This window comes from Perognathus longimembris, chromosome 16, assembly GCF_023159225.1.
Source record: "Perognathus longimembris pacificus isolate PPM17 chromosome 16, ASM2315922v1, whole genome shotgun sequence".
NCBI classification, from domain to species: Eukaryota; Metazoa; Chordata; class Mammalia; order Rodentia; family Heteromyidae; genus Perognathus; species Perognathus longimembris.
This window is the reverse complement of record NC_063176.1, coordinates 19,894,136-19,915,014: the sequence shown is the minus strand read 5'-3', so window position 1 is coordinate 19,915,014 and position 20,879 is coordinate 19,894,136. Positions and strand designations below refer to the sequence as shown.

General features: G+C 42.1%; 1 protein-coding gene across 1 annotated transcript in view; it reads right to left on the bottom strand.

The window, feature by feature from the left end:
- The window catches only part of Scd5 (stearoyl-CoA desaturase 5), a 93,094-nt gene that overhangs the window by 24,791 nt on the left and 47,424 nt on the right, over window positions 1-20,879 (bottom strand). The window contains exons 2-3 of the mRNA XM_048364604.1: window positions 19,630-19,760; window positions 6,103-6,308 (exon numbers count right to left, since the gene is read on the bottom strand). Of these exons, the coding sequence (XP_048220561.1) occupies window positions 6,103-6,308; window positions 19,630-19,760 (337 nt within the window). The remainder of the gene's footprint in view (window positions 1-6,102; window positions 6,309-19,629; window positions 19,761-20,879) is intronic.

Sequence of the window (20,879 nt, the reverse complement as noted above, 5' to 3'; positions counted from 1 at the left end):
TTTTCTCTCTTCCCAAGTATTGAAACAGAAGTGCTTCTCTGGTCTGGTTCATCCCATCCACTTTCTTGTGGTTCACCTCATCACTATGGAAACAAGGCAAGGGCTGGCTGTTATGTGCATAGACCGGCCAGCTTCCTAGTCATTTCACAAGTGCATATGGCAATGTCAGCTTAGGATCTGAAGAAACTCTGTGTCTAAAAAGAATCATTAGGAGAAACTTTCTGGAGAGAGAGAGAGAGAGAGAGAGAGAGAGAGAGAGAGAGAGAGAGAGAGAGAGAGAGAGAAAGAGAGAGAGAGAGTGTGTGTGTGTGTGTGTTAGTCCTGGGGCTTTAACTCAGGGCCTGGGTGCTGCCCTTGAGCTTCTTTTACTCCAGGCTAGTGCTCTACCACTCGAGCCATAGTTTTAGTTTGGGGACATTTTACTGAAGATAGTAGCCTCCCAGACTTTCCTGACCTGGCTGTCTTCAGACTGCAATCCTCAAATCTCAGCCACCTGAGTAACTAGGATTATGGGCATGAGCCATGGGCACCCAGAAATCTCTGGACTTCAAACTTCATTCTGTCTATCAGAAAAATGATTTGAGATTTCAGTTTTCTCATTATTAAGCTGGAGATAGGGAGGTGCCCTTGTTACTTCACAAACAATATAACAAGGCTGAGTAACATGTGACCACCAAATGCTCTGCTTTAGACAAAAGAACTAAGTAACTACTGCAATGCCCTTTTCTTCCTTACACACAGGATTTATTCAATTGTGCAATGATCAAGAGGGCATATGTCTGTATTTCCCTGAGTGCAGGTATACCCAATAAGAGGAGAGTGGATAGGCTGTGTGTATCATCTAGGAAGATTCTTTACTAGCAACTGACTCAACTCATCAATGCGCCCTTACCCTCTCAACTGCCTTCTAGTTGGAGCTTAGTGGTCAGCATGTACCATGAATGACGCGAAGAATAAATGTCACATGCTACAGTTGCTGAGGGGAAACATAACAGGAACTAGTTCTCTTTACCCCACAAGTCCACCATCTCTACCCAGGACTGCCAGATTCCAGAATGCTTTTATTTATTTATTTATTTATTTTTGCCAGTCCTGGGGCTTGGACTCAGGGCCTGAGCACTGTCCCTGGCTTCTTTTTGCTCAAGGCTAGCACTCTGCCACTTGAGCCACAGCGCCATTTCTGGCCATTTTCTGTATATGTGGTTCTGGGGAATTGAACCCAGGACCTCATGTATACGAGGCAAGCACTCTTGCCACTAGGCCATATCCCCAGCCCCAGAATGCTTTTAATTGTAAGAGAAATAAACCTCTATCTTGTATTTAATCCAAAACACACATCCTAACCAATAGAACTATTCTCAGCCAAATACAGGTCTATCCCCACGTGGGCAGGGCTTAGGCCGAGTATCAGCCTGGCTTTCCCTCCTCTCTTCCCACCTCTGGCTTTGACTGCTCTGAGCTCCCACTAAACGAGGCTTGAGTCACCATACTACCACTGTCCCTGGGCCACCATTCGGGCCTCTATACATACTTTTTGGGAGTACAGAGCCTAGGTACAGGTTGATATAGACTATGGAATGGGACTCAGGACTTCCTGGGCAAAAATGCAAAGATCTAACAACTGAGAATGATCTACAAGTCTGAGAAGGTTCTAGTTGCCATGTCCCTTAGACTCTACGATGTCCTCATCTTATTAGAAGAAACATATCCCTTTAAGCAAAGACCTAAGGAGGGGCCTTATCAGCTGGGGTATAAAAGCAACCACTTACTTCTTGACCTTTCATCTCTGAGTGTCTGACTTTGCACCCTTCACAAACACAGCAAACTGCACAGTCATCTAGTTAACTACTTACTATAACTGCCTTGGGAAAATTAACTTCTATGGGAAAAGCACTTTCTGGTCCTTATTGCATCTTCTTTTATTACACTGCATAATAGAAAGCCCATTGAGCCCAATTCTCTGCCATGGTTTTCTTTAGTGAGTCGTCATTAGGATAGTCAAGCCTACGTTATTTATCAATGTGATGCGTTGCTTGTGTTCCTACCCTGACTGGACTGAGGAGGCCCTCTAGTCTTTGATCTCTGTCACTTACATAGCCATCTGTTTGGGGGAGCTCCAAGAGGCACTTGGCTGGATATGTTTGCACAAACAATGTCCCCTAGGAGTGCAATGGAGTGAACGGTGCACAGTGGATGCCCTGAACCGGAACAAGGACTCCTGCCCTCAGAGAACCAGACAGAAACAAGCAGAACTCAGTACCAATAACCCCAAATCACTCAGGAAGTCAAAGAATGAGTCCCGATGGGACAGCACCGCAGACAGCGGGACCCCCTCCAACTCACACACCCCAAGCACTGACTTCGACTCCTGTAAAAGAAAATCAGCTTGGCAGAACCAGAACTAACTTCATGAATGTGAGAAAACCTGAACCACTGCTCTGCCGATGTGTCTTGGATAGTTTTCTTTCACTGAATTCCGTGAGTATACGCCTTATTGTGGATCAAAGGTCTCTGTGTTCTCTCAACTGGATAATTACCAAAGAGCTGAACACCTCCCACGTGGCTAAGAGCTTTGTGACTTTCAGACAGTAAGTGCAACCAGAAGAACACTAAGAAAACAATCTGAGATGCAGGGGCCTGGAGCTCCAGCTTTCCATCCACATACTTTATTGTTTCCCCATGGATGTGCTGTGTGTGTATGTATTTTTTAAGTTCTTCTGTAATATTATGCTGTTCTTATGTCTTTAAAACTTTTCTGGCTAGGAAGAGAATGCCTTCATGAGGCCAGCCAATTCTGGGAGGCACGATGGTCCCAGCCTGGAGTGCATCGTGATATACAAGTTAACTCATCCAGAGTTGGACTCCTGCACCTGCCCATACACAAGAAGAGTCCATAGTTCTCTGCTACAGGCAACAAGAGACCATTCCCACAGCTTAGAGCCTGCACACTGACGTGTTTCACTAAACCATATAATAGAAAGCTGATGAAGGCTAAGTGCTGATAGCTCACACCTGTAATCCTAGCTGCTCAGGAGGCTGAGATTTGAGGATCACAGTTTGAAGCCAGCCTGAGTAGGAAAGTACGTGAGGCTCTTTTTAATTAACCAGCAAAAAAGCCAGAAGTGCAGGTGTGAATGCTGGAGTCCCAGCCTAGAGCAAAAAGCTAAGGAAGAGCACAAGGCCCTGAGTTCAAGCCTCAAGACGGGCACAAATAAAGAGAGAGGGGTGGGGGGAAGAAGAGGGAGAAAGGGAAGGAGGGAGGGAGGAAGGTGATTAAACTGAAGCATGACGCTGATTAAGACCAACTAATCACAAATGGTGCACCCTACCTGCTCTGCCTTGTCTTTCTAGAGGAGCTCTCATAAGGATTCTAATCTGCTTCCCCCTTGTTCCTATTTTCCACCTCTTGACCTCATGAAGGTCCCCACGTCACCCCTGCATGGAATCCCACGCCTCTTGTTTCCAGGACTTATTAGTATAAGGAACTTTGTAATTCTGGGCTTTGCTTTGCCTCCTCTTGTAGTTGCACCTAACTGAGCAGCATAAAATAAAACTGGAAATGAGAGAAATGGAGACATGTTCCAAATGATTTGTAAGGTGCCTTGTGGTGTTAAAGATCAATGGTTCAGTAAAGTGTTATGATAACCATGTGAAATACCGTTCCTTATTTTTTTTCTGACTACCGTTTCCATCTTGCTCACATCCAGTTCCTTCCACAAGCCCTCCTCACCCTTCACCCTGTGGGGTGGTGGATGAAGAGATGGGTCTCACATTCCCACAGAGGCCTGGGCTGTGTTATAGTGCTTCCTCTCAGTGAGGTATAGTTGTCTAGAAGTTCATTTGTGAGTTCCCAGCTCCTTTGCAAATCCTGGGAGTGTAGAAGCCAAGCTTCAGGGCCGCATCTTCACACTCATGCCCACCAGAACCTCCATGAAACAATGACACACGTGAATGATTTCTAATAGCCATGGCCCTCTTTTGATCACTGAGCTGGAGGTGAAAGATGTTCTCAGAGGGCTGGGGATATAGCCTAGTGGCAAGAGTGCCTGCCTCGGATACACGAGGCCCTAGGTTCGATTCCCCAGCACCACATATACAGAAAACGGCCAGAAGCGGTTCTGTGGCTCAAGTGGCAGAGTGCTAGCCTTGAGCGGGAAGAAGCCAGGGACAGTGCTTAGGCACTGAGTCCAAGGCCCAGGACTGGCCAAAAAAAAAAAAAAAAGATGATCTCAGAGACCTTGCTGAAATCATCTTTGTTCCTTAGACTGCATTTCGAAACAGTCTTTGGACATATGTACTTCTAGCACACACATAATGAATCAGATTACAATATTATTAAGGGAAAAGATTGAGAAGGGAACATCCATATTTATAGTCTAAGAAACCTAGACTACTGTATGCAGCTCAGTTCTTATTAATAAAACCAAAGAGCCTTTGCCTTCTCATGCAAGCTTTCCAAATTAATCTAAGGTCTGATTGTCCCAAAGTGTTACTAATTGTATAGTGATACCATTTATATCACAGAATTGGAAATGACATACACATCTAAGCAAAGTGATGGTTTAATAAATGATGGCATGTCCAAAAGATAAATTGTCCTGCAGACTTTAACAATTTATATCTACAATATAATCTTAAGTTAAAGGCAAGACAGAAAATCACATATGCAGTGTGACTGCCATTGTGACAAATATATCAAATATATGCATACAATCTGGATATTACAGGTGGCAGTATTATGTTGTCTCTACTATAAATTTTTTGGCTCTTTCTTTTTTTCTTCTTTTTATTTTCTTTCTTTGTGTGAAGATACTGTTGCTTGAATTTAGGGCTATACATGAGCTTTTTTGCTCAATGTTGGTGCTCTCCAACTTGAGCCATGCCTCCATTCAGGTATTTATTTGTTGGTTAATTAAAGATCTAGTCTCAACAACTTTTGCAGGCTGGTCTTGAACCTTGATCTTCAAATCTCCACCTCCTGAGTAGCTAGCACCCAGCTATCAGGTTTTTCTTGAATGTCCTTTAATATTTTACTCTCAGGATGACAAATCAAAATCAACACATCATCTAATTGCTCATTGAAAAAATCTCATTATTTTCTGCTCTAAAATTTTAGGCTGTAGATACTAGGTGAGTCTACTGGAAGAGTTGCTTTGAAGCACAAAACTAGATGACCCTACACTGAAAACAATAGAAGTGATATGAGAAACATGGACTCTTTTAAGAAACTGTCCAGGTAATAATCCTCATAGCTGACATTCACGAGCTCTTTGTGTGAGCCACAGATTTTCCCTACTTTTATTTTCATTACATCTTCATAAAAGCTTTGGGAGGTGGCTATCACTGTTGTTCCCATTTTATAGATGAATGCAGATGTAGGGTGCTTAATTCACTGCCGGTCAGGGGGAGCATGGGGTTTGATGGAGGCAGTCTACCTCCATAGTCCCCCATTTTCTCACTCCACTTGTGTTCCCTACTGTGTAAGTAAAAGGAGACGTTAAAAGAGCCCCGTCTGAACCACGCTTCCTCCATGCAAGGATTCTTGTGTTGGATGTGGCGTGTCCTCTGTTTCCACTATGAATGAGTATGTAGGTGCTTCAAGGCTCCCTGTTACATGGTCTTATTTTTCTCTACTCAGAAAATTACTGACATACCATTTCCATGGGGGAGGGGATGCCGGGGAGAAAACTGCAGAAGCCAGCAGGCTACTTGGAGAGAAGTAGTTCTGTTGGAGACAAGTGTGTCACTAAAATAAAGCAAGACACGCCTCCCTCCAACACCTCCAGCCATCCCAGGAAAACACAGTCAGCAGGAAAAGATGCTGGATTTCATGAGAAAACCGGTCAGAAGGAAAAGATACCGGATCTAATGGAAACCTATTACAATGAAACTTAAATTCCAATATAAACTTGCCAACAGAAAGAACTTAATGAGCAAAAAGAAATTAATATTTTTTAAAAGGAGCCTAACAATAAGGTCCAGTCTCCCCAGGGGGTACTTGAGAATACAAGAGGAGTAGGAGGGGGGGTTGTCACTGCTCCTTTGTGCTCTGTCTCTTGCCTGCCCCTCAGGCATCAACCCTCTATGGGCTCCTTGACTTACTTCCTCTGGAACTGGACCACAGGGTCTGCGAGCAGGTCCGTGACATCAAGCTTCTTTCCCTTCTCAATGACGTCCGGATGCTTGCGCACCAACAGCCACCCGATGTGGGAGAAGAAGAAACCTCTGCGGGCATTGTGGGGGTCGGCATCTGTCTCTGAGTACTTGTGGTGGGCTCGGTGGTCCCTGGCCCACTCAAAGATGTCATTCTGCAGAGCGAAAGGAGAGACTGAGCAAAGGAGCAAAATGCCACATGCCATTCTGAAAAAGTCTTCCCCACCCTGCTCACTGTACTTTGCCTCAAGTCTAAGCCCTGAGGGTGGTCAGAGTGGCCTTCACCAGGAAGGTAAACCCTCCTTTATCTGATCACAGCTTGTGTTTGGGATGTGTCCACTGAGGAGGCTCATACTGGTAGTGAATGCGTGGAGAGATCTGGAGTGCTCCTAGATCTCTCACATAGTGCTACTAAGAAGATCATTTCTAACAGGAAAAATGAGGCCCAACCTTGGGATGGAGTTTGGCATGTCGGAGGAGAGGGCAACCTAGACTAGGATAGGAGAGTGTGTTGGTTCCAGGTTTGGATATTTCTGCTTCTCTCCCAGCCCACTCAAAGCAAGACCTTAAAAAGTTAAAAAAAAAAAAAATAACCTCCGAGGTACATGTCCAAATCTCTGCTAAATACTCAAGTACAAATGACATTGACTAGGACTATTCTAATAGTGCATAAGAAAGGGAGGGGAGGAAATGTCCACTCCATGCACAATCTGGTGTGCTTGCCAGGATCAGGATACACACCGTCCTGAGCCTCTTGTGATGGGAGATACTGAGAGTGTATCAGGGGAGGGAGGGTGAATGGCAAGGACAAGGATGGGTAGTCATTCTAATTAATGAGACCTTATCTATAGCCATGGACTGATGTATCTATAAATGTGAAACTGATATGATTGGTTGTATTTGTTTTATTCTAGCAATGCTTTTTAAAAAATTAGAGGCAAAGGAAATAGTGCTTTTAATGGGAAGTTCTGAAACTAGAATATATAAATAGTAATTAAGTCTTTTCTTTCTACAGTACTAGCAGTAGTGTTTTATTTTATAATGTTCAAGATTATTTTCATAGGGAAAATTCATAGTGTTCTTATATTGATCTTCCATTTTTATAGGAACAATTCATATTATTCTTATAGGGATCTTCCACGTCAGAGATATTGGCTTCATGTGGGAGGGATTATCCCATTCTCAGTGTGTCAGCGGTTCTTCTAATCCAAAGAAAGTTCCTGAGTTTTGGGTTCTTTGGTTCACTCAATGCTGCTAGAGCCTACTTAGGTTTCTTTAAAAATTTTAAATGAAGTTTTATTGTTATTATTAAGGTGTTGTACAGCAGCAAGCTTACCATCTCATAAGTCAGGTAATTCGTATATTTCTTTTTTTGACAATGCCACCCCTTCTTTTGCTTTCTCCCAGTTTCTCCCTCCTGCCTCTGCCTACAAGTGGTGCAGTTCACCCTCTACACAGTATATACTTAATATCACAATTGCATTTGTTCACCCTTCCTCCTTCCCTTTGCCCCCCGCAAAAAGACAAAAAAATAAACCAAGCAAAAACAAACAACACTACTACCACCAAGAGCTTACTTCATTTTGTTCATCCCATAGCATCACTGAAAAAGATTTTAATTTGCTTAACCCTTGAGTAATGTGATAGAGAAGACAGAATAGAGGTTGAATAAAGCGAGCATAGTAATGCCTGCCTTTAATACTAGCACTTAGGAGTCAGGAGTCAGTAGAATCTCAAGTTTCAGACCAGCCTGAGCTACATAGCAAGATTCTGTCTCAAACCTACCTCATTCTCCTGCCAAACAAGCAAAACAAAACAAAGAAGCATATGAAGCAACTTTGATTTTGAAGAAAATGGATACCTAGAAATCTGTTTTAGGCAAAACTTATAACCTGGCTTATTTTAATATTAATGAGGTATTTAGAATGTACCAGTGTGTTTAAACATAGCATGTGGAAAGTATCTTATTATTTATAACTACAGAATTTGGAGTAGGAAAAGAATTTCCCAATGAATTCCTTTTTTATCGCTTTTATTGCAGCGCCCATCTGAACACGATGACATAGGAAGAGCAGAGAACATACCATACCCCATCCACAGATGGCAACATTAAGACTTAGAAGACATTTATCCAAGTTCATCTAGTAGGTCAAGACAGTAACAGAACCAACAAGGAACTGCTTCAGTATTGGAGTCCTTGTTGAAAGTGGTCATGTGGCAATTATTCCTCCTAGCTCAGACCTTGTGTGCTACTTGAGACTTGGACAAAGACAATTTCAAAAGCTTCATTGATGCAGGCTATGAAATAGCCCACTATGTCAGAACTCCCCTCCTTCCTTTCATATTTAAAATCAATTCTTGAATGGCATCTTCTATATGACAAATGGAAACTGTCTATTAAGCCCACATAACTTCCATTCGCTAGCATGACAGGGCTCATTCACAGATACAAAACCACAGTCATTTCTTTTTTTTTTTTTTTCAGCCTGGCTAGAAACAGAAATTTGCTTCTGACCAGATACTCATGCAACTTTTCTGGTCCCTAATTCAATGTTATGGTGACTTAAAGTTCCCAAAGGAGAAATGACCAGGGGGTATCAAACCACAGCCAAAGGGGCTGGGAATGTGGCCCTAGTGGTAGAGTACTTGGCTAGCATTCATGAAGCCCTGGGTTCAATTCCTCAGCACAACATATACAGGAAAAGCTGGAAGTGGTGCTGTGGCTCAAGGGGTAGAGTGCTAGCCTTGAGCAAAAGAAGCCAGGGACAGTGCTCAAGCCCCAGGACTGGCAAAAAAGAAAAAACCAGCTAAAGAAAATTTCATTTTTATTTATCACTCATCTTCATTTCCAGTCAGTAGTGTAACTAAAACTAACATGTCAGTGGCTTGAGCAGGCAGGCTGAGTGGAGAAAGCCTGGTGTGTGTGATGGTGCATCCATGCTGTGGGGTGTGTGTGTGTGTGTGTGTGTGTGTGTGTGTGTGTGTAGGTGCACTTGCATGTACACACACATGCATGCTCTGTGAGCAAATCAAAGCCCAGCTATGGAAAGAGTCATTCTGCCATTGGATCAAGTTGTCTCTGCCTTCTAGAAACTGTATGATTCAAGGTTCTCTAGGGTTAGAACTTAATCTGCTCCAGGGTGTTCCATTCAGGTGGTGACGAACATTCTGTGCTTTCGCCATTGTTGATACTGGGTCAGCCGCATTTCCTTACAGGTAATGCTGACAATTGGTAAGGGGAGTCCAGAAAGTCCCCAAAAGGTCCTGATATCAATCTACACCACAGGGCATGTGGTGGTATTGAAAGGGCAAGTTGGGTCCTGATATCTCACCTCCATGTGGCACTTGGTCTGTGTAGGTTGCAGCTGAGCAAGAGCAGAAATTGACAATCTAAGTGCTTTTTAATATATTTTTTTCTTAATTTTTTTTGCTGGATACTAGTGACCCACCCACAACTGTAATCCTAGCTACTCAGAAGGCTGAGATCTGAGGATTGTGGTTTGAAGCCAGCCAGGGCAGGGAAGTTCGTGCGACTCTTATCCCTAATAATCTATTCAGAAAAAGCTGGAAGTGGAGCTTTGGCTCTGAGAACTAGTGTTGAGCAAAAAGAAGTCCAGGGACAGTGTCCAGGCGCTGACTTCAAGCCCCAGGACTAAAACAAAACAAGAAACAACAACAAAATACCTGAAAGATTCCATTAGAAACAATGATAATAATCAAACGTTTCTGTCTTCTAAAAGGTGTTTCCAAAGCAAGACTAGAAACCTTCTTTGGCATATGAAACTCAAATTTTACCATTCATTAAAATTGCTGATCCCACGACTCCTGTGAAACTTGTATGTTCAGAGCTTGAGAAGGCATCAAAACTCTCCCGTGACACATTGGTGTGACAGGAGGTCTGGCTGGCATTCATAAGGAATAGGACAGGCTGAAAGGAAAGCCAGGCATAAGGACTGGGACAGGCTGAAAGGAAAGCCAGAACCATGATGAACAAGGATCAACGTGGAAAACAGCTCAGTGTCTCCTGAGGCAGAGGAAAGCCAGCCAATAGTGGCCACCGTGTGTCGGAGAGATCCGGTTTTACTTAGCATCTTCGTTAACGATTGGGAACAAGGCTTACACATTTTGCTAATAACAGTTTGGGCTGGTGCTAAGTTAGGAGGTGCAGCAGGCACCACAGAGGACTCAGAAGGAACACAGATGGATGGGGGGGGGGGAGAGACCTGAAATATGAAGAGACCTGATTACCATAAGATTTGATTTAGGAGCAGTGTAAATGAAGGCAGCAGGGGAAGAAACCATCCAAAATGCAAAATGATCAGCAAGCTGGGAAATCTGGAAAGCGGCAACTGAAGAGCATCTGGTAGGAGAGCAAGGGGATAAAGAATAAGCTGCCACAGAATGCTATCCCAGCACAAAGAGCAGGTGGTAGGTACAGAAAAGAGTCAATCTGTAGATTCTGAAGGCCCCAAGCTGGGATAGTCTATTTTCAGAAGAGGAGGCCGGTAGGGGACAAGGTATATGGTTAAAGAGATTTGCTCTAACCAGCACTCTTCTAATGACCCTCTTCATGAAAAGGAACAGAATGAAACACAGAGCTTGAGAATATGTTTTCAAGTAGATATTCCAGGGTCCACATGAGTTTCACCTTCAATAAACCTATAACATCTTCAATAAACCTTGTAATATAGATGCACAGCTAAGTTAGCATAGAAAACCTGGTAGTTATCTACTTATCAACCCATCCCATCCCCAGCAAGTAGATCCTTAAATATCAACTCTAGGTGCCCTCAAAGTGCAAAAATATTTTGGCTCACTAAAATTTAATTACCTATAAAACAATGAAAACTGCATCGGTGATACAAAGCAGTTATATCTACATTAATGACTTGGGCTGGTGGCTCAGACCTGTAATTCTGGCCACTTAGAAGGCTGAGATGTAAGGATCATAGTTTGAAGCTATCCCAAGCAGACAAAACTGCTATACTCTTTTATCTCCAATTAACCAGCAAAAAAGCAGAAGTGGAGGTGTAGTTCAAGCAGTAGAGTGCTAGCTTTGAGTGGAAGGAAAAGGCCAAGGAAGAATGAGAGGCCTGGAGTTCAAGCCCTAGTACCAGCACCAAAAAAAAACAAAACAAAACAAAAAAATCTGTATTACAAGTAAATACACTGAATGACTAAGATAAATAAACAAAACCAGGACATAACTTACACAGGACCCTAGTCATTAACACACAGAGGTCAAAGGAGGCTATAGGAGTGGTGAACAAAAGCTCAACAGCTATGGACAGATAATCATACAAAATAATATTCTATGAAATGAGCTCCAGGAAAAGGAAACAAGAGACATTCTTTAGTTGCCATTGTTGCTGTTTTCGTTTCTTTTCCCTTTTGTTTTATTTGTTATTTGTTTGTATTTGGGAGGGCAAATACAAGGTGGAACAAGGATGAGCAAACACAATAGCGATACTCACTAGACACTATGTGGGAAATGAACTGGATATCTTATGGGTGGAATAGGAGGAAAATAATGGGCGACAGTGATAGAAGGAGAGACATGGTTGAAAAAGAACTGTACTCATTGTGCCTAATTCATGTAACTGTAACCCTTCTGTATATGGACTATACAAATAAAATTTTAAAATTTTAAGAAAGAAATCCGTATTAATGAGTCTCCCTGCTATTTGGGGAGCATGACACAGGAGGAAGCCTGGCCCTGCAAATTACATGTCATCTAGGGAGGTACCATCTCTCCTCAGGATCTCTCAGTCTGTCCCATTTTCATTCCTTTGAGGTACATTTTCTTAGGTGATTTCTTTTCACTCACCTACTTTTACTGACCTGGATTCCCAACAAAGACAGACGGGGGGGCGAGGGGGAAATCTCAGGGCTGGAGAAACTCTATTCTCTTTCTTATAAGATATGTTTTTATTGGTGGAATGGATAATTAATCCTGCCAGGTAGGGCAAGATGAAAATGCTGTGTGTCACACAGCAGGCTTGGGAGAGTTCTTTCTCCTCCTCCCGCCTTTCCCTTCATCTGTCAGAGCTGCCTGCTGTGACTGAGAGAGTTATAAAGCAGCAGGTACAGAGCAAGGATGCTTTGATGAACTGATAAATCACCATCATCAAGAGCACAGGATACAAGGAGCTGCTCAGACACATCAAGCTATCTGTTCTTTCCACCTGACTTACAATGCACCCCAAGAAGGCAAAATCCACGGAAGAAGAGGATGTGAGGCATGCCAGGCCATCATCCTTCCCAAATCACAGCAGAAAGGCTTCTCGGGATGTCGGGTTCACAGAGGAAGCAGTAAACATTCACCCATCCACATTTACCCATGTGGAAAGGAGAAAAGCACATGGTTTCTCAGCGTGAAGCAGAGCAGTTGTATATATGAGGCATGGACTCGTGGTCAAACACAAAACCTGTAAGGAGAGTTCTGAAGGAGCAGTGTTTGTCTTTCTTCTACCAAACTGCTAAAACACTCTCTGCTAGCAAAGGTGAACACTGGAGTCCTGATGCCTGCCCTGAGCCGTGTCTGGCACTAAATACTTGTGTGCTTAGACACCATTTCTCACCTAGAAAGTAGAATGACAGTACCTACAGGATTTTGTGGTATCAAATGACTGTATAAGGACTTAATGAAGTGGTGATATGAATTCATCCCTCAATAACTGTTTTGTTTTATTGTTGTTGCTAATTATTAGACTCCTGCCAATGTTCACAACCCATGATAGTATGACTTACTTGATATGTCTATATGTAAAGCTTGATCCATTTACAATAAGATGAAAGCTAAACAAACTGAAAACCAACAGCTCTTCTCAGATACAGCAGACTCACAACAGCACAGGGTACAACTCCAAAAACTAGGAGACAGAAGCATCACAGAAGATCAGAGCTCCCTTGAGCATAAGTCTGCAGCTTAAACTAGGGCGAAAGGACAATTTAACAGTGATAGGTGGGTGCGAGAGGCTAGGTGAAAAAAAGCCAGCAAGGTAAAAACCCTGAGAGTTTCTGGTCCTGGGAGAACCCAACACCCTCATGAATTTTGCCTCAGGGATCCCTATCAGGTTTTTCTATGAAAATCTCAGGAAAAAATAACTTCAGGCTTCACACAAAAGGAGGAGAAAAATCAATCCATTTGAAATACAGCCAGGCCTCTCCACTTTCCTTCACAGGAAAATGTTTAAGAAGAAAGCTTTAATTCCTTTCTTTAATTTTGTAATTCTTTACTGTGGAATAGCTCAGGTTGTCAGTTCTAAGTAACAGAATTGATAACTGTGCGAGGAAACGTAATTTGGATTATAAAAGTCTTGCTTTAATAAAATTCCTTAATCAGTGAAAAAAAAAAAAGAAGAAAGCTTTAGGGAAACCTAAAGACAGTGAGAAAGACAAAACCAAACCACCTAAGGACATAATCTTTGCATAACTGCTATTTTAAATGTTAAGTGCCAGTAAAAATCTGAGCCAGGTAAGCATGAAACCTTGCATATAAGGTTATTTCCCTCAGAGCCTTTTACCATCATGTCCCCAGATTCAAAAGAATTATAAAGCATGGTAAAAAAAAAAAAAAAAAAAAGCAAAACTACAACCTAAAAATGGAAAACAACCATCAGAATCAGACTCAGATATGATACAGATGTTGGAATCAGATTGGGAATTTAGGAGATATGTGATTAATATAGCAGTGAGGGATGTAAGAAGAAAAGATGGACAACATATAAGAATAGATGGGTAATGTAAGCAGAGAAATAGAAACACAAAGAACAAAGAGGAAGTGCTAGAAGTCATGAATACCACAGCAAATGAAGAATGACTTTGATGGGCTCATCAATAGATTGGGCATGGCAGAGGAGAAAATCAACAAACGTGACGCTTTTTCAACAGAAACTTCCATACTGAAATGAAAAGAGAAAAGAATGAGAATATTAAGTTGTTAGAGATGCACAAAAGGTGTGACCTGTGTTATGGGAATACCAAATGGAGGATTGGAGAGAAGCAATATTTGAAGGAGTAAGAGTTGAGAATTGTCCAAAGTTCATGATAAGCTTCAAACCAGTTATCTAGGAAACTTAGGGAACATCAAACAGAACAAACATCAAAGACCCTACACTCAGGCTTGTTATATTCAAAGTGCAATGTGTGTATGTCTCTGTGTGTGTGTGTGTGTGTGTGTGTGTGTGTGTGTATAAATCTTAAAAGAAACTGGATCTAGGAGAGAGCAAGGGAAGCAGTAACATTATCCAAGACTTATGTAACTGTAACCCCTCTGTACATAACCTTTATAATAACAATTTTTAAAAAATTAAAGAAGACATGTGAAAGGAAATGTACTTATTACCTGATGTATGTAAAGGTAACTCTGTTGTGTATCACCTCTAAAACAACAATAAAGGAACTTAGTGGGGGGGGGGGAAGAAGCTTGTTGGGGTGAGGAGGGCAGTTTATTCATACAGAAGTAGAGAAAGGAGTATACCATATTCTCTTTAGAAACTATGCAAACAAGGAGAGAATAAAATGCTTAATGTTAAAAGAGAAAACTCCCCTTGAGCTAGAATTCTGTACTCAGTGAAATGTTATTCAGGAATGAAAGAAAAAGTATTTCTTAGACAAACTAAAATTCAGATAAATTTTCAGCTGCCTCATAAGATATGTGACAAGCAAATAAGAATATAGGCAGAAAATCAGATGCACATGAAGAAAGCATCAGAGAGTGAATAAGTGAAAGGAAAATAGAAACATATTCTTCTTATTTTTTTGTCAGATGTGGGGATTGAACTCAGGGCCTGGACACTGTCCTTGAGCTCTTTTGATCAAGGCTAGCACTCTGTCACTTCCAGCCACAGCTCTCCTTCCTGGTTTTTGAGTGGTTGATTGGACATGAGAGACTCACCAGGACTTTTCTATCAAGGCTTTCTTTGAACCACAAGCCTCAGGTCTCATCCTCCTGAGTAGCTATGATTATAGGCAAGAGCCACTGGCACCCAGCTTATATTTTTGTTCCTAGCTGATCCAAAACATAAAGGTTTTTCAACATTATAATGATAACAATGTGCTTGATGATTATAGCTGATGGATGAGTACTTTGAATGGCATCAGTGTCACAGAGACAGGAAGAAAGTATTAGGAATGCTCTCTCATAAGGGACATGAGCCATTCCAAAGTGATATAGTGTTATTTGAAAATGGACTTGGATTAGTTAGGAATATATGTTGAAATTCCAGAAAAGTTACTAATCTTTAAAATAAGTATAATTGACATGCTAAAAGAAAAAATAAAATGGACTCATGTAAATGTTCATGAAAATCATAAAGGACAGTAAAAGAATAGAAGAGAAAAATTGGAATATCCGGCACTAGAATAAAAAACAGTAACATCATAGGTATTAATCCAACTACATAAGTAATCATTTTTTAAGTGTAAGTAAGTAATCATTTTTAAGTGTGAATGGTCTAAATTTACCAATGAAAAAAACAAGAGTTTGGGGCTAGGGAGTTGAAAATTTAATGAACATTCCTGAGTTCCTGGGTTCAATCTCCAATACAGAGATGCCCTCCAAAAAAATTATTCACAGAGGATTTAAAAAATAAGACCCAACTTATTCAATTATATATTGTCTTCACATCACACAGTAGGACATTACATGAGAACTTCAGTGGGTGACCCCAAAGATTTCCCAGCCTGAAAGTCAGGAGACTCAAGCTCCAGCCTAAGTCAAGTAACTAATTGTGGGGCCTCTTACAAGTCATTATTGTTCTCTTGGGCTTTGTTTATACTTGTGTGAAATAGGAATTAGACTAAATCTCTTAAGTTTACTTCCAGCTCTAATTCTTACCGCCCTTTACCATGAAGAAATGTAGGCTCACAGGGAGAAAGCTGAAGCATCTAACAGGTGTTTTTAGCTGGACTGAGTTCACGAGAGAGCTAACACAGCCAGCAAAGCTGGATTCACAAGCATGAGAGCACAAAAGCAAATTCCTGGTTCCTGCTTGTGAAAATGAACTCTTTGGCCCACATTTGACTAGGAGAAAACTAAGGCAATTTTTAGGTTGACCTGCATCCTACTGGAAGGAAGGATGATGGACTAGAGATAAACTCAGGGCTTCACTGAAGATAAGGATAGAGTGGGACAGATAGGTCAAGCATTCCTGTCCAGCATCATCCTTTCAGATGAAAAGTAACTCCACCTTTCCTGCTATTGTTCCCTGTCCTATAAATAAATCCATCTTATAAAGAAGAAAGAGAAAAGAGATTAGGATGTTCAAGTCCCAATTTTTAAGATCGTTTTTAATGTTCATGATCTTGTGTGTAGCATCCAGCAAAAGGCCTGCTAATGCAAAGACAGAGACCATGATCACAAATGTGTCCATTTTGGCCAAAGGTATGAGCATCCTGCTCGAGGAAAGAGAGGGAGAACCTTTGAAACTATCTTCTTATCATTAAAAAAAAAAAAAAATCCAGGGGGACATGAAAGGGATGCTAGCTCAATGGCTGCATTAAGTGGGGGAGGGAGGGTGGATATCGGGCACTGGCAGATCACAGCCCATTTTGTTACTTTCCCAGGTTGTCTCCCTGGGGTTAGTGAACCAGACTGACTGCCCTGCAGACACATGTATGGAAGCCAGCTCTGCTTACCTCACCTAGTCTAGTTGAGCTTGTCATAAACCCCCGGGGCCACGTAGCTCTGAAAATACTCGCTGGGAAATTGTGGGAATTCTAATATTCCACTAGATGGAAAAACTCTAGTAAGGCAAGGATTATTAAACCCACCGTCCCTGAAATAGAGTAAGTAGGTAGCGAGTACCTGTGGAATGAATTTTAAAAACAAAAAAGTCACAAATACGGCTCTTAAATTCAAATTTAATGACCCTTAAAATATTTTTAAAGCTATGCACTTATTTTTCATGTATCTACTAATCACTATGCATTAGTTATAGAAATTAGGAATGATGAGAAAGTGTGCCACATCTCATAAAAGATAAGAGGAAAACAACACTTAGACTGATACTATAATAAGCTTGGTACTTTCTTTTTTGTCAGTCATGGGGCTTGAACTCTGGGCCTGGGTGCTGTCCCTGAGCTCTTCAGCTCAAGACTAGTGCTCTGAGCCACAGTGCCACTTCAGGTTTTCTGGTGATTAACTGGAGGTAAGAGTCTCACAGATGTTCCTTCCCAGGCTGGCTTGGAACCCCAATCCTCAGATCTCAGCCTCCTGTGTAGCTGGGACTACAGGCATGAGCCACTGGCAGCCAGTAGCTTGGTACTTTTGTTGAGACAGTGTTCCCATTATATGGCCCAGGCTGACCTTGAACTCTTTGTCCTGCTTCCTTATTCTCTTTACTGATAGGATTACAGGTGTATGCTACCACATCCAGCTACTTAGCATTTTTTATTCATTACTTCATTCCCCCAATAACTCTATGGGGAGGGTCAATTTTATTAAGCTACTTTTACAGAAAAAAAAAAAGACTGGCATAAAGTTCCATATCTAGCAAATGGCAGAGCCAAAACTTTATTCAATACCTAAGATATATCTTGCTACCATCTTCTTTTTCCTCCCAGTATTTAAAGTTTCAGTCTGATACTCTGTTATGTGATGCTTTTGTTAAGGAAACTTTGTTTTCAAATACTGAGTTATAAACAATTTCATTGGGAAAAGAAAAATCAAAGTGTTAGGTTCTTGGTTGCAAGTTATTTATCTTGTTAAAAAATCCAATAACATGAGTGCTTTATAACTACATCAATGTGTAATTTGAATCTGAGTGCTATCGATTGCTTGAACAAAATAAATTGAAAATTATTGAGTTAAGTCTCGCAGACCTAAGTCCTGAGTTTCAGCATTATGATAAACAAAGTACAATGTTGAAAAAAAAGATGGTTGAACTCCAAATAAGATACAGCATCATTCACATTGTCGAGGACAAACACAGCTCCAAGGGGCTTCCAGCCACCCATTGGTGTATAACAGCCTATGTCCCAGGACCATGGTATGCATCCTGATAGAGCTGAAATTATAAACAGTGTTTCTCCATACCTACCACTCATCCTAATTCTATTTCCCTAATTGACTATGTTATGTCCTATTTACTTCATGAAAGCTCAGCTGCACAGAAAGTTTAAAATAGGAAAATGCATTCCTGCCATAAGAGCAGTTGAGAAACACTCAGGGTTAGGCTTTCTGGTGGGGAGACGAAGGCCCACTGCAGATGTGGTCACAACTGGTCACTTCAGTTGCATGTCTGAGAGTCACGGGGGAAGTTCTAGGCTGCCTGACTCCCTGAGCCCTAAAGCAATTGTAAAAACCACCATTCCTTCCCACTGGGTGAATGGGAATCATCTGCACACATAAATGGGTGAAAACTGAAAACAAGTTGCTCCTACATGCAATGCCTAGATCAGGTGAGGAACAAAAAAACAGAAATCCATGATCAGAAAGTGTCCAAGGTGACAGGAAATCTTCTAGCATGCAATTTTCCTAAAGGATATTGTCCAGTGCTAGTGCATTTACTATCCCTTGGATTTTTATAGCTCCTTACAATTCTTAAGAACTGTGTAACAACCTTGGGAATAAAGTTGTAGGTCTTATTTTTACAGATGAACAAACTGGAGATGAGTCACAGCTAGCAACCATCAGAGTGAAGTTCCTGAGTCTTCTACCTCCAGGTGAAACAGTCTTCTCATTGCGGTAAGAGTGATGGATTTGGAGTCAGGCTGACCTCTGTCTGCCTATCCTGGAGGTATCCATTTTTAGCTCTGTAGGTTGAGCAGGTTCTTTGATCTCAGTAAGCCTGTTTCTTCATCTGGAAAGGGGGGGTCCCCATAACTTCTAGCTAACAGAGTAACTGTAAGAATCAAATGTGATAGACAAGCCAGGTGCTTGGTGACTCACATCTGTGATCCTAGCTACTCAAGAAAGTGAGATCTGAGAATCTCAGTTCAAAGCCAACCCCAGGAAGAAAATCTGTAAGACTCCAATGAACCAGCACCAAGCCAGAAGAAGATCTGTGGCACAAGTGGTGGAGTCCCATCCTTGAGCAAAAAAAGCTAAGAGACAGAACCTAGGCCCTGAGTTTGAGCCCCAGTACTAGCACAAAAACAATGTGACATGTGTATAGCATGCTCAGCACAGACCTTAGCCCCTGGCTAGAGCTGGATTGCCATGGAACGCCTCAAGATTTGATCACCGGTTAGACTCTGAATGGGGAAAGCTCCTTTCGTCCGCCACAGTTCAGCACACACAGAATCCTCAGGGACATGTTCATGTGCCCGAAGCTACAGGAGGGTAAAAACATGACTTGGGACAGACTGAGAGTGCTATGGGCCAGAGCACGGAACCTAGGTAGAAATGGGGGTGGAGAAGAGGAGGAAGAGGGCTGGGAGGTGGGTAATTAGTCCATCCATACTCCATCCACATACTGCCATCTGCACTGGTTCTCCTAGGCAGAAAGGGAACCCCCCTCCCCGACCCACCTGGAAAGCCATGGAGTTGGCAGCAGCCAGAAATATTCTCAGGGGCAGCTTGGCCTTGTAGGACCTGTGGCTCCACAGGCGATGGGCTCCGGCTGTCACGCCCAGAGCAGTCATGAGGAAGCAGAAGTAAGCTGCAAGACACAAGGAGGGAGAAAGTCAACCATTGTCACAAGCCTTCTCACGTTCTCCTCCCTGAGTAAGGCCCATGGAAAATGATGTCAGGGAACAAATCCTCAACACAAAGAATCAATAACCTGGGCAGGTGCAGCCTTGTGACTGATTGGTAGCTCCCTAGTAGTAGCCAGAAGCACCTAGAACTTCCTTCAGAATCTGGTGGCCTATTTTCAGAAGGCTTGAAATACCATGTTCTCCTGCAGCAAACAAGCCCTTTATTTGTTCGTGTGTCTTTTGGGTCTTGATGGAATCACATCCACATGAGTGCATTTCCATCTCGGGTTTTCTGTGTGCTTTTACGTGCTGTGTTGTGACATTGCTCTCTGCATCACCTCTTCACTGTCCCTCCCACATACACACCAGAGTGAGTGTGACACAAAGAGTGTATTTCTAAGTGCAGGACAAAGGGTGAGGATAAACCAATCCACAGGGGTACAAGATTTGATTTCTAGAGATCCTCACTTACAGCCTTCTGACAACCTGGGATGAGAAGGTGATGGAGTGGGGGATTTTGTTCAGCATCAATCTATAGTTGGGTCTGTGGCTGCCACACAAATACATTACCACTACTACTGCTGCTCGCCACATAAGGTACTGTTCTCCAAAGAACAAACATGGAGCCATGATTTCCTCACACAGCAGATGCAAATAACCTCAGACCAGGGCAAGGACATGGACAACCTACTACAGCTCTTCTCTACAAGAATTACTACAACAACTTCAAGAATTAGTATGGCAATGCACATGGAAGTCTGGTTGTCCTTGTCATTTTTCTGGATCCTGTTGCTCAGGGTAGATGCCTAGGAGTGGTATGGCTGAATCATAGGGTATGTCTATGTTCAGTTTTTTGAGGAACCTCCAGTCTTCTTTCCAGAGTGGTTGTACTAGTTTGCATTCCCACCACCAGTGCAGTTCCTCTTTTTCCACATCCCCTCCAGCATTTGTTGTTGCCTCTGAGTTCAGAGTATAGGCCATTCTGACTGGGGTAAGGTGGTATCTCACAGTTGTTTTTATTTGCATTTCCTTTACTTCCAGGGATATTGAATATTTCCTCATGTGTTTGTCATTTTTATTTC